A 14,664-nucleotide genomic window follows, 5' to 3' on the forward strand; every position below is an offset into this window, starting at 1 on the left:
CTACATAGAGGGGAAAGATAGCAGTCATGGGGTCCTAGAGCCATCGTACATAAGGATATAGAGTTCTTACTACTATGGAATGAGGCTCAGAGTTGGGAGGAAGAAAGTTTAATAGCTTCCTGTTAGAGAGACAGAAACAAAGCAACTAAAAGATGTGAACATGTTTGCTTTTCTAGTATAAACCAAACCCAGAGAAGCATTAAGATGTTAGTGCTGCCTGATGAAAACCTGTGCCATAAAACCATGTGTCCACAGTGTCTCTACACAGTGGTCAGTGGTCCCCTTTCCTGGTGGCCATCCAGACTATAATTCTTCATCTTGGGTAGTAAGAGGAATGAGTCAAGGCTTCTGCAAATTTTAGAAGCTTCAAAGGTTATTCAGGTGCATAAGAAATTATGAACAATGCATATATGAAGATAACTTGCTAGGCATCTATCCAACCATTTATCTATCCACTCACTTGCCTATCCACCCACCCACCCATCCAATCATCCATCCATCCATCCAACCAAACATCTATCTATCCTACCTACCATTCATCCATCCAACATCTATCCATCTAACACCCATCTACCTATCCATTCATCCAACCAACCACCCACCTACCTGTCTACACATCCATCCATCCATCCATCCATCCATCCATCCATCCATCCATCCAACCATCCACCCCTTCCATCCATCCATCCATCCAATCATGTATTTAACTAACCATCTGTCTATTGATCTATCCATATAACAGTGTTTTTAGTGCTTTTAAATATTAATACATTTAATTTTTATAACAATTCTAAGAATATAACTCCTTGTTGTAGATACTATAATTGTCCACATTTTACAGACAAAAAAAATGAGCTTTGAAGAGCTCACATAACCAGCAAAAGGTGAGTTTGGATCTGAACTCAGGCAGTCTGAGTTCATAGACTTCATCTTTAAGCAGTAGGCTATGTTTCCACCCAACATTTGTTGAGTGAATGAATAAATGGACAAATGAAAAAAAATGTATCTTTATGTGTCATTTCTCTTAAAATAAAGCAGCAAGTTTGTGGCCAGAGACTGTTAGCATGCTATTCAAATTCCAACACTGTGACTTATTACCTATTATAATAGGAACATAAAATCAATAAAATGAGGTTCATAATAACATGTTGAAATGGATAAAGATAATACACAACATCTAATAAAGTGTGTAAAATCTAGCAACTCTCCTTTTCATTATATACCATACAGAAAGTCTCGCTCTTACGCACAAGGAGACAAGTCCAAAATTTTCACTGTACTGTTATTTGGAAATAACTTATGTCTATCAACAAGAGATTGATATATTCATGCAATGGGATATAGGGTTAAAAATGAGTCCAGAGATAAATCCCCGAAATTTATTGAAAGAAAAATAAAGGTAGCAGAATGATGTATACATATATAAGTTTTACAAACACACAAAGTAATATATATTGTGTATAGATACAAACAGATGTGGCATAATTATAAAAACATGCCTGGGAATAAAAAAACTTCAGGGAAGGATTTTCTAGGGAGAAGGAGGAGGTATAAAGGAGGTTTCAGCTGATTCAATATAATTTTATTATATTACAGAAAAGTATCCAAAACAAACATGGCAGATTATTAATAGGATGCTTTAAACAGTGCTGGGAGCCCAGATTTTTGCCTATATTATCTTTTATATTTCTGTATATTGAAATAAGCCCTAAAAGTTTTTTCTTCTTAAAGATAGTACATGCAAAGTGCCAAGCATAAGGCCTAGCACATAGTAAGGCCTACCATATAGCAGCTACTTAATAACTAGTAGCTGTTAGTCAAGTCAAGATGGCAAGGTTACATAAAAGTATCATTTAGAGGGAAAACAGCTATGTAAGCAAAAAGCTTTACCCAAACAGACACATGAAATTTAAGAGACAAAATAATGACTAAAGAAGACATTAGGGGAAAACCGACTATTTATCATATTTGCTAGTATTTTTCATAGGAAATGTTTATTTCAAGGATGCCAGAATGTCTGTTATGTATATATACATATATACACAATATATGTAATTACATATGGGTGCTAATTTTAATTTTTTTCATGAGATCTTAATTTCTGCCTGCTTTCCATGTTGTAAGTCATATGGTCTTGTTTATAAAATTTAGAACTGCAGATCTGATTCCTCATTTGAGTCATTCAAACTTTTCCACAACAACCAACTGGGACATCAAAAATATAATGTTCAGAATAAACATAAATAGGGGATGAATGAGAAAGTTATTTTTTGCTACAAGCTCCACCAAGAAAAGATGGAATGAGAAAAACAAACATTCATCTCAAGAGTCAGGAGAATCGGTTCTTGATGCTTTTCAAGCTGTACAACAAAGGTTCAAAAATGCTTTTTAAAGAACCTGAGACTAATCTTGTTGCATTTAAGTGACATGGTTCTTTTAGAAATTTGTGTCAGGTGATGGGCTAAAAAATTAAGATATAAAATTGAAAATTAGTTTTTGGGTACCTTGGCATCTTAGTTCTCTGCCATAAAATCTTTGGTTACCAGAAAAAGTAGAAGATGAATTTTCTCAGTGATAAGTAGACTCATTTCCTTTATCACCCAAGTTTTCTCTCCTTTCTGTATGTGTCAACCACTACTATAATGGTAAGTAACTGAGTCCGCTGCTGTCCAATCTCTTGAAAAAAGTGTAAGAAGCAGTCAGGAAACCTCTCTGAAGGCTGGCTGTGTTTTAAAGCTAGATTTTACAACCTCACGTCAATGCAATCTCACTCCCCACTTTCTTCCTGCTGGCCTTCAGTTTAGGCTTTGGTCCTAGCACCTGCTGGGGAGGCATCTGTAGAAGGTGCTTGATGTGTTGCCCAAACTTATTTCCCCAGCTGTTGGGAGTGTTGTGAACCCACAGCGCTCAGGCCCCTCTGGAAATTGCAGTCTCTTAAAGAGGCTGCCTCCTCCAAGATCATCCCATCCCCCTTTCCAAGGGCAGCCCATCTCCAATAATGGATTAATGAGGGTTGGGGGGAAGACCTAGCCCTCTTGTAACAACTTGGGACAACTCTCAGCTTCAGAGCTACCTGGGAGGTCAGCTGCAGTTTTTGTTGAGAATGAATTCTAATTCAACTTTTCCCTTTGCTTAATCCTATTTTTTTTGGAGGCAGAGTTTCACTCTGTTGCCCAGGCTGGAGTGCAATGGCATGATCTCTGCTCACTGCAAACTCTGCCTCCTGGTTCAAGTGATTTTCCTGCCTCAGCCTCCCAAGTACCTGGGACTACAGGTGTGTGCCACCACACTTGGCTAATTTTTTTGTGTTTTCAGTAGAGACAGGCTTTCGCCATGTTGGCCAGCTGGTCTTAAACTCCTGCCCTCAAGTGATCTGCCTGCCTTGGCCCCACAAGATGCTGGGATTACAGGTGTGAGCCACCAAGCCTACTTCTTTTTTATTCCATTCTCCAGGTGTAGGTCCTCAGAGGGCTCTCTAATAAACTTCCTGCTTATTAATCTCTGTTTCAGAGTCTGCTACCTAAGGAACCAAATCTGCATCAGCATTCACACTGTTCTGTGGCAGGCAGACTTGGTTTGCCTGGCCCCTGTGGTTGGGTGGGTATATGACCAGTTCTGCCCATGACTGAGAAGTGACATGAGCCACTTAGAAGCGAACTACTTAACTGCCAGGACCAGACTCTGAAGAGCTCTTCACATTCTATCACAGCACCTGGCAATGTTTAAGAACATTCTGTGGGCCTGAATGACAGTAATCAACCAAGCTTCCAGCCAACTAGTGATTGGATAGGTAGTAGGAGCAAAAGTAGAAAAAATTATTAAGCCGCAAGGATCCTGGGGCTGTTTGTTGCCATGGCTAACCCCATCTACCCTGACTGATACACTGACATCACTACAACAGCATCCAAGCTTGCCTTGCCTTACTGCTTCTCTATGCAACACTTTCCAAATCTATCAGCCTCATGGCTGCCAGTGCTAATTCTAAGTCAACTCCTTCCTTTCCTGCAAAGATCTCCCGTAAACATCAAAATTCTAAAGTACAAGGTCATTCAAGTTCAGACATTATTCTCAATCAAAATCTCTGTGTCTTTGTCTCTCTACTCATCAAGCTTAAAAAAAAAAAAAAAAAGCCCTCTTTATAATCTCCCACAAAAGTCATGTTCCATGCCTGAAATACCCTTCTACCTTCCTCCTACTTGTCCTAAAAAGATCAGCTCAAGCATCACCCCCTTCAGGAAGCTTCCTTGGTCCTTCCCTTTTGCATTATTCCTGTGTGGTTTAGACTCCCTCCACAGATCACCTAAAAAGGCAAAGGCCTTTCATAGACCTTGGTTTCCTTAACTGTCTCCCTTACATGAAAATACATTTTCTAAAGCAGGGCAAAAGTCTATTTTGACTTTGTGTTTCTAACACCTTGACATAGAACCTGGGACTGGGTGAGCACTCAATAATTATTTTAGGTATGAATGAATGAACAAATGAATGAATCAATCTATGTCTCCAATCATATTTTACAGAGAAAGACCTAGTAAAGGTAAACTGAGCACTCATCCTGAACATTTGTTTTTTAATTTCTTAGTAATTAGATTTTTTTTTTTTTTTTTTTTTTTTTGAGACAGGGTCTCACTCTGCTGCCCAGGCTGGAGTGCAGTGGCAAAATCTCAGCTCACTGCAGCCATAGCCTCCTGGGTTCAGGTGTTCCTCCTGCCCCAGCCACCTACGTAGCTGGGACTACAGGCACACACCACCACACCTGGCTAATTTTTGTATTTTTTGTAGAGGTGGGGTTTCACCATGTTGCCCAGGCTGGTCTCGAACTCCTGGGCTCAAGTGGCCTGCCCGCCTTAGCCTCCCAAATGCTGGGATTACAGGCATGAGGTGCCACACCCAGCCATGACTAGGTTTTTGATGAGAACATTTTTCCATATTCCTTTAATTATGGCCTTTTCTTCCTCTAGTATTTTCCACCTTTTTTTCCCCTAGTCCAGGGATTGGCAAACGTTTTCTGTAAAGGGCTGGATAGTAAATATTTTCAGCTTTGTGGGCAATACAGTCTTGTATCAACTACTGAACTTTAAGTAGTCCAGACACAACTGCCCAATCCTGCCATTATAGTGTGAAAGCAGCCACAGACAACGTGTAATGGATGAGCCTGGCTGTGTGCCAATAAAACTTTATTTACAAAAACAAGAGGCAGACCAGACTTTGCCCGCAAGCCATAGTTTACTGACTCCCTTTCTAGTCCAACTAATTCAGAAGACTGTGGAGAGTAAAGGGTGAGGACAAGCAAACTGTATATAGTATGAAGGGCTCAATATGGAATCGCCCTTTGGAAGACTTGGCCTTTGCCAATCAATGCAATGAGATCCAGAGTTCAGGCATTATCAGTTTGTGGATCATTGGAGTCTTGGATTTAGCAAGATTGTCTCTTCAGAGACCCTAGTCGTACATGGCTGTGACCTCCTAGATTTTAACTATGGGCTTGGCTAAAAGAGGATGTGCGCTACTGTGTGGAACACAGTCCAAATACCCAAGGTCCACCCCACACATGCTGCTGTGGGGAATTTCACAGTCTCTCTTACTGAGCATACTCATGAAACACGTAAAAATGGGAATTTAATTTCCAGAGAACTAGTCTCACCTATAAAAGCAATAGTAATGCCCTTGGCTACCAAGTACCTCTACCAAGTACCTTCTCTGAGTTCAGTGTTAAATCCTTTACATAAACAAGAGCTAACCTTTATTGAGCATTTGCTTGTACCAGCAACAGTGCTGTGTGATACATATGTTACCTCATGAATTTCTCACCCTATTTCATAATGTGGCTACTTCTGTTCCCCCAATCTTACCCAGGAGGAAATGAGGCTCAGAGAGGAAAATCAATTTGTCCAAGGTCAAATTTGCTCAACTTGAGCCTATAGACTCTGCTGTGTTCTGTGTTGTATGCTGCCCCCTCAGTGCCAGCTACCTGCCTCAGGGGAACTGCCCCAGCCTCTTATTGGTCACTTAAATATCCCAGAGTCAGTGCAATATGCCTCCTGTTGGAGGCAATCACTCCCTTCAGGATTCGCAAGAATTTCTACCTTTGGGACACTGGAGAGAAAGGAAAACCAAATCCCAAGGAATAAACTGAGGGTTTTGTTAGAACATGTCACACTTAATAAAAAGCAAAGGGTGTTGATTATTTTTTCAACAATATTCTGTCATCATTTTCCACTTAACTTGTTTGTTACACCTAATTAATTGCTGTAACAAAATCCAACCAGGCAAGATATAAGCAGGATAGGGATATGGCTGATGAATCAGCTTTTAGCATTTAGCTTAAAGAGAAGGTGAATGCTAATGTCTGCTACTCTAGCCAAATTCAAGGCTTTACTCATAAAGTAAGTCTTTGTTCAAGGCAGCCTCAATGCAGCCTGAGACTGCTTTTTATTTAGTCTCATTACTACAGAAATGCCTTATAGCTAGTATCTTAATTATTCATGGTTTGTTGGCCAATTAAGTCACTTGCTTCTCCAATATCTAGAAATGGAGGAAGTGTTCAATTCCAAAGAAATTATGCCTTCCTAGCTTTGCTGACCTGACCATAATGTTGTTGGCAAATACCTTATGAATAGGTGGGAGATCTTATTTCACTTATAGTATGTGAATAAAAAGAACACCCCCAGGAGACTGCCAGGTATTTCATGTAATGGATACCTCCCTCCCCACCCTATTTCTCTCTAGAGTGATTAATCTTTGGCTTTCCTTACAGACAAGACTATTCAGACTAGAAGAAGCAAGAAAAATGACACCTTTTTATCAACAAGATCATATAAAATTTGGTTCAGTAAAATATGTAACTCCCCGGTGTGTGTGTCCAGTTCACATGCCTGAAAGCTGTGCAGTGCAGTGGGACAGTCCCCTCTCTGATTTAGAATTTATAATTATGGGATAGGAAAGGGGTATTCTCATGAGAAGCCCCTTAACTCAAATTCCTGTGGCGAAATACAAACAAAGGTATTTAGGTATTTGAGCATTTATCTTTGTACCTATCTAATTTTTTTTTTTTTTGACAGAGCAGTAGATTTGACATTCTAATGATGCAGTGGACATTATTGGTTGCATTTCAGCCAAGCATTTTGCCCCTCCTCCCTGTGGTCTAAGTGGGGCCAACCTCACTCCTAGGTTAAGAAATGGCCCATTCCCCCTCTAGCCTTAGCAAATCAATGCAATCCAGTATTTCTTAGCCTTTTAATTCACTTCTATCTGCTTAAGGAGCCTTTTAGTTTTTTTTTTTTTTTTTTTTTTTGGTTTGTCACCCCTCCTATTTTATTTTAATGTATTTATTTTGAGACAGAGTTTCACTCTGTTGCCCCAGTTGGAGTGCAGTGGTGTGATCTTGGCTCACTGCAACCTCCACCTCCCGAGTTTAAGTGATTCTCATGCCTCAGCCTCCTGAGTAGCTAGGATTACAGGTGTGCGCCACCATTCTGGCTAATTTTTGTATTTTTAGTAGAGATGGGGTTTTGCCATGTTGGCCAGGCTGTCCTCGAACTCTTGAGATCAAGTGATCCACTCGCCTTGGCCTCCCAAAGTGCTGGGATTACAGGCATTAGCTACCGCACCCAGCTACTTTTTGTATTTTAAGTAGAGACGGGGTCTCGCCATATTGGCCACAGTGGTCTCGAACTCCTGACCTCAGGTGATCTGCCCACCTCAGTCTCCCAAAGTGCTGGGATTAGAGTGTGAGCCACTGTGCTCAGCCCAACCCGTTTTATTTTAATGCCACATCTATACTGTATTTCTGTTTATTTATTCCATGTATAGTTGTATTTTATAAATAAAAGTAGTAAATTTTTTTGCCACCCCCTTCTCTAAAATAATTTTTGCCTCTCTTGGGCCATATCGCTCTCACTGAAAACACATGAATTGTCATCCAATACTCTGTGCCAACCAGTGCATGGCATCAGGAGTGGATACAGACCCTAAATTGGAGTTCCAGCACGTAAACTGGGACTTTTAGTTTTTTTGATACTTAGAGGATATGAGAAACTCTTTTTTTTTTTTTTTTTCTGGATGTGTGGATATAAGGCCTCAACCTGCTGTGGTTATCTGCTATTGTGAGGGAAGAAACCAGCTGAAGATAAAGCCAACACATAAGCCAGACCAGGATTGAAAGAATTATGGGGAGTAATTCTTATTTGATCAGCAGAGTACCCTGATCAAACCATAGCTAAAGTTCATTCTATTGCTAGATTTTCAGCTGTGACAAAAGTCATTTAACTCTGTAGGCAAGTTTGAATTGGGTTTCTTACTATAATTTAAAAAAATCCTAACTGATAGAAAAGATAACATTTATTGAATGCTTGCTAAGCTCCAGGCAGGATGTTAAATATCTTACATGTCTATTCTTTTACCAACCTCTGTGATTAGTACTATTAATTTCCCATTTTATAAATGATGAAGCTGAAGTATAATAAGATTAACTTACCCATGGTCACACATAGGCAAAGACTGGATTAACTCCCTTGTCTATTTAACTTGCAGCCTAAGGTATTAATCACTTTATGTTACTGTCTTTTAGTTCTACACAATTAAGTCACTCACTTTTCACTTAATATTTGAAAACCATTAAAAAATGATCCTTCCTTGCAAAAGATGACATTGCACAATTAAGAATATTGTTCTTCAAAGGCTAAAAATATTTTTGAAAATCTTATTTTTGCAAAAGCACAGGAAACTTTAAACTTAGAGATCATTTTCTTCTGATTCTATATTCATAAAAGCCTTTGTTATTTATTTTTATTGATAAATATTAGATGTACATATTTTAGGGGTACATGAGATAATGTGACACATTCATATAATCAAAGCAGGGTAACTGGGATAGCCAAATCTTTAAATATTTTAATCAATTAATTTTTTTAGAGGAGGTCTCCCTCTGTCACTTAGGCTTAAGTGCAATGGATAATTATGGCTCCCTGCAGCCTTGAACTCCTGGGCTCAACTGACCCTCCTGCCTCAGCCTCCTGAGCAGAGATGACTACAGGTGCATGGCACTACACCTGGCTGATTTTAAAATTTTTTTGTAGAGATGAGGTCTCACTATGTTGCTCAGACTGGTCTTGAACTCCTGGGCTCAAGGGATCCTACCACTTTAGGCTCCCAAAATGTTGGGATTACAGGCATGAGCCATGATATCCAGCCATTATCTTTTCTTTATGCTAGAAACATTCAAATGATTCTCTTCTAGTTATTTGGAAATGTACAATTGATTACTGTTAAAAAGAAAGAGCAGAGACTTAACCTTTTTCTTTTTTCTTTTCTTTTTTTTTTTTTTAAGAGATGGGTCTCACTATGTTGCCCTGCTGGCCTCAAACTCCTGGGCTCAAGTGATCTTCCTGCCTCAGCCTTCTGAGTAGCTGGGACTACAGGCGTGCAGTACACAGCCTAAATGTCATCATTATTTTAGATGTTCTTATCAATGATGAGATGGTATTGCCTCAGTTACCATCCATTTTATAGAAAAGAAAAAATACATATATTTTAGTAGCTCAGTCTTTCAAATAGCCACTGTGCTGAAAAATTATCAGTCAACCTTATATAGAGCCCACAATGTCTCAGGTTTCTGGAATCTTTATTTTTGAATTGGTCAGTAACAGTATTAGAGATAAGCCACAAATCCTCTGAATCCTTGGGGAGTGAGGCACAGAGTCTCTCTGGTTGGCTACAATATTTGTGATCCGTTTTTGAAAGTTTCTCAAACATTAAAACGAGAAAACAAAATTACACAAGGGGCACTTATTCTACAGACCAGACTGAACAGGGATTTCCCAAGAGATGGGTGGGGGGAAGGCTTTAAAGACAGACACCTCTCTGGCTCCAAAAAGCCAGGGAGCTATGTAATGTGGCCAGATGGGATATATCTACAATTCCCTAATACTCTCAAGCCCTCACATGCTGCCCTGGTTCCCAACCTGCCTTTCATATTCCATTTCAAAATGCAAATTTTCACAGATATGTTATATAAAGCAGAAGCAGTAAAAGCACAAGTTCAAATATTCCTCATATTTTGACAAGGATGACAAGGGGATGCTGACTCTTTAGACTTCCATAGTCCAACCTTAGGTGCTGGCCTCTTCATTTTGCCTGACTGATGGAAGACTATGGTTTGTCAAAATCAAGTGCTTGATCACGTCTGAGACACAATATAATGCGATATAAATTCTAGACATAAAAGGAATAGGGTCAAGTGGGGGGAATCCAGGAACTGCAACAAAGCTATTCCACCTCACAGGAAAGAAAATATGATATTATGTTTCCACTGTAAACACCAGGTATATTTCTAATTAAACAATGCAGATTTAAAAAAAAATCTCAACTATATTAACTACCAAAGCACAGGACTTTTAAATTCATAAATTACTGTTAAGAAAAAAAAATCCAGGCAAACTGCAGTCCCAGAGAGGATGAATGGTCTCCTAGTTGAGCAAAGTTGCTGCATTTTTTTCCCTGCAGGGTCGGACCAAGCAGAGACATAAAGGGGCTGTGCTGTGTGACAGGGAGTAAATCCTAACATAAGCATTCCAACGTGTAGCCCAGCCACCTCTCTCTTCCCCAGCCTGTCATCCTCCTGCAAAGTGTTCACAATTTGCTGTCTTTCCTTCCAAAAGCCAGTAGACACAGAATCAGCTTTTCCTGGCTGTGCCTTACAAGTTGGGGCAGCCTGATGGAAAACTGAAAATCCAACGGAAGAATGCAAATCCACCAAGCCCCCCTCTGCCAGCAAATTGGTGTGAAACCGTTGCTTCAGAAGCAGCCATCCCCACCCCAATGAAATTAAAAAGAAGCACTCATTTGAATATCTAAGTGGCTTTCTGCAGACCCTCTGCTGCAAAGCAACAGCCTTCCTAGCCAAGCACCAACCAGTACACCATCGCTCTGTAACAGATGTCTGCAAACGCTGGGACTATCTTGCAAGTGCCCCCCATGCCGGATTTGAGAAATTCACGAGCTCTGTCAAGCCGTAGTTACCTAGAGCTGCTGAACGTTTGACCCAAGGGCCAAGCAGTCTGCTAAGAGTTTAACCAGAGCCAGAGGGGGAAAGAATAAAATCATACAGGTGGAACCGCCTTCCCATGAGTGCTGGGCATCCAGCAGGGGCCCTCGGGTGGCGCACGCTCCGGCTCACCTGGTACACGTCCTGCAGCCCGCACCACGTCCGCAGCACCTGGTGGCAAGCCCGCAGCCTCTCCGTGTACCATCTCCGCAGCGTGGACACGGTCAAGTTCCACACGAAGCGGCTGCCGCTGAACAGCAGGTCTTCCACGCCACACATGAACACCGAAGCCATGCCTCCTCCTTCGCTCCGAACCCGAGGGTCCTGGCTTTCGCAGCTGCAGCCCCGATCCCAGCGGCCCGCCCGCTTGGGCTCCCGACGCCGGCTTCTGCTGGCTGCCAGGGGGTCAAGCCTGCCACCAAACTCGTCTTTCACCGTGCGTCCTGGCCAAGCTCCGGCGGCATGCCCTGGGATTGGGCGCCCGCCAGCCAACGGCTGCGACTGGCACACAGAAGCCCAGTGTCCACCCCCGCCCGCTCGCAGCGCCGAGCGAGCTGTGCTAAGCTCCACCAAGCTAGCCCTCGGCGCTCCCAGGGCACGGGAAGCCCTGGCCGGCGAGGACTCCCCCTGGCGCTTCCCCAGGGCGCGCGGCAGGGACAGAAGCGGAGCAACTCTTTGCAGGCAGAGAGGGGAGCCGCATTTCAGCACACTTGGCTTCACGTCTTCCGCGCGCGTACACACACACACACACACACGCGCGCGCACACACACACACACACACACACACACCCGGCCGAAGAGTCCCCTAATCTGCCGTGGGGAACACCTTACTCATCTTGTTCTGTCCACACTGATAAACACCTCTGGCCAGCCACAGATGCAGAAGAGATAAAAAAAAATCCTCCAAAGCATCCCTTTGGACCCTACTCCTGGGGGAATAGCCACGAATGTTTCCTTGGTTCTGCTGGAAGCAGGAGATGAAGGCAGCAGTCTCAAAGCAACAGGCTGCCCTAGAACCTGCCTTTGCTCCTAACTTGAGGGTCTCAGAGAAAATGACAACCTCCTGTGGCTGCCAGCAGGAGGGCAGTTTCCCTCACATCAAGATGCTGCTAATTCCAATGCAGCAGTCAGGGAGAAAAACAGAGTTCTTGATCTCTGTAAATAGCTTGCCATTACTACTGCTGGGAAACAGAAGCCCAGAAGAGAATCAGTGGTTTCGTCCTGGAAAATTCAGCCTCTGGACATGTCTAACCTCACCTGCCAGCACCAACTTGCATGGGTAGTTTATTCTTCACTCAAAACCAAAGGAAACCGTCCCATCACTCATGATGTCACTAGATAATTCATCTTTATTATTATTTTTTAACTTACCCCTCAGGAATTGATACTGATTGTTGGAGGCCTTTGGAAAAAGGAGCTCAAGGAGTCCCACATACCACCAGTCTCTATTTGCCTTTATTTTTGAGACAAGGTCTATTGCCCCGGCTGGAGAGCAGTGACTCAATCATAGCTCACTGCTGCCTTGAACTCCTGGGCTGAAGTGATCCATCTTCCCACCTCAGCCACTTGAGTAGCTGGGACTACAGGCGTGTATCACCAAGCCAGACCAAGTTTATTATCACTATTAGTTGTAGACTTGGGGTCTCACTCTGTTGCCCAGACTGGTTTCAAGCCTGGGCTCAAGCAATCTTCCAGCCTCAGCCTCCCACAGTGCTAGGATTACAGGCATGACTCAGTGTGCCCAGCCTCTATTTTCCCTTAGAATGTATGAAGATTTCTCATAGCAAAAGTGCTATAGCAAATTTCAGGATGGAGTTTTTTCCTGAATCCCTCTGTAGGTCAATTGTCTGTATTTTCTTGGCTGTTTCACACCTGGGTTGTTATCTATGCTATTAAGTGGCACCAAAAGGAAAGTAAGGCACCAAAGCTTTTCTCCTAACCAGCCCAGAAGACTCCAGAACAGATTATCGACAAGTAAATCAGCTTGATTTCAGGTATCAAATGTGCTTTTAGAATCTTAATTCAGGTGAAACTCAATCAGTCAAAAGACGGAGAAGACAAAATCTGTCCTCAAAGTGCCTGTTTTCAAAGTGACCATAATCAGAAAACTTTTAAATGACGTTTCTTTCTTTAATAAAATTGCCTAAGAGTTGTTGCTGAATTAGTTAATAGGACACAAGACTCGATCCAAGATTTGCAAACCTTTCTTCAGAGTAAATCTTTATGTGCTCATCAGTATTGATAGTTTTCTTTTTCAAGATAATGGCAACGATGAATCTGAATATAATAGGTTTTACTGAATCAAAAGAAAATGAACTTAGTTTGAAAAAGAAATGTCATCCTACTGAATGGAAAACTACTGACTTCAAAAATGGCCTATTACTATGAGCAAATAGTGGTGGTACATTTATTATTATTATTTTTAACAATGAAGCTCAACTCTGTTCTCGGAAATGTTGGGCAGCCAAGGGAATACCAGAATAAAACCTGCAACAGGTCAATTACCTCTGTCTCCTGACACCATCCTCTCAGAAGAGAGGCTCTAGAAACACTGGCTGTCAGCTATCTGTGTGTAGGTCTAATGTCAGCAGTCACTTTCAAATTCCATCATGTTCAATTCAAGGTTTCCAGAGTCAATGCAAGTTTTTAGAAGATAGAATGTGGTATAACAGGGGTTGTCAAAGTGTGGTCACTGGGCCAGCAGCTTCGGTATCACCTGAGAAGTTGCTAGAGATGCAAGGTCTCAGGCAACCCCAGAATCAGAAGCTGTGGGTGTGGCGGGGGGGGAGGGGGTGAGATCAGCGATCAGAGCTTTCACTTGGCCTCCAGGGGATAGCAACTCATGCTAAGAATAGAGAACTACAATAGTGATAGTATGGTGATTAGGAGCTAAATCTTGTAAAAGAGACGCACCTGACTTCAGATCTCTGCTCCTCAGGACCTGTGAGACTCCAATAAGCTCCTTAAATCAACAGTCTCAATGTCCTCATGCATACAATGTATTATCAGTATCCACTACAGAAAGTTTGGGGAAAATTAAATATTCTTTATAAGATCTTTAGCATGATGTCTGGTGAAGGGTAAGCATCCAAAGAAAACTAACCACCATCACCTCCTGAATTGAGAATTGTTTCAATTTTTTGTATTCAGATAAAACAGTATAAGTAAGATGTGGGGTTTTAAAAATATAGATTTAGTGGGCATAAATGCAATGTTGTTATATGGATATATTGCATAGTGGCGAAGTCTGGGCTTGAGTATAGTCATCACAAGAATAGTGTGCATCATTGTAGCCACCTACCCCCTGACCCTTCCCAGTTTCCACCACTATCTCCTAGTCTACTCTTTCCCTTTTTTTTCTTTCTTTCTTTTTTTTTTTTTTTTTGAGATGGGAGTCTCCCTCTGTTGCCCAGGCTGGAGTGCGGTGGGGCCATCTCAGCTCACCGCCACCTCTGCCTCCTGGGTTCAAGTGATTCTCCTGCCTCAGCCTCCTGAGTAGCTGGAATTACAGGTGCCCACCACCATGCCAGGCCAATTTTTGTATTTTTAGTAGAGATGGGGTTTTGCCATGTTGGCCAGCTGTTCGAGCTCCTGACCTCAGGTGATCCATCTGCCTCAGCCTC

At 41.9% G+C, this 14,664-nt stretch overlaps 1 protein-coding gene across 4 annotated transcripts in view; it reads right to left on the reverse strand.

Moving 5' to 3' along the window:
- FRMD4B (FERM domain containing 4B) overlaps positions 1-14,664 on the reverse strand; it is a 364,030-nt gene that overhangs the window by 192,044 nt on the left and 157,322 nt on the right. The window contains exon 1 of one of the 4 annotated variants that reach the window (XM_032290454.1): positions 11,174-11,645. The exons of 2 other annotated variants lie outside the window; for them this stretch is intronic. In XM_032290454.1, the coding sequence (XP_032146345.1) occupies positions 11,174-11,335 (162 nt within the window). In that variant the 5' untranslated portion in view covers positions 11,336-11,645. Of the gene's footprint in view, positions 1-11,173; positions 11,646-14,664 lie in introns of those variants that run through there. One more of the 4 variants, XM_032290455.1, reaches the window with a different exon arrangement.

The sequence above is a fragment of the Sapajus apella genome, unplaced genomic scaffold (genome assembly GCF_009761245.1).
Source record: "Sapajus apella isolate SASKATOON/1434 unplaced genomic scaffold, GSC_monkey_1.0 scaffold23, whole genome shotgun sequence".
NCBI lineage: Eukaryota > Metazoa > Chordata > Mammalia > Primates > Cebidae > Sapajus > Sapajus apella.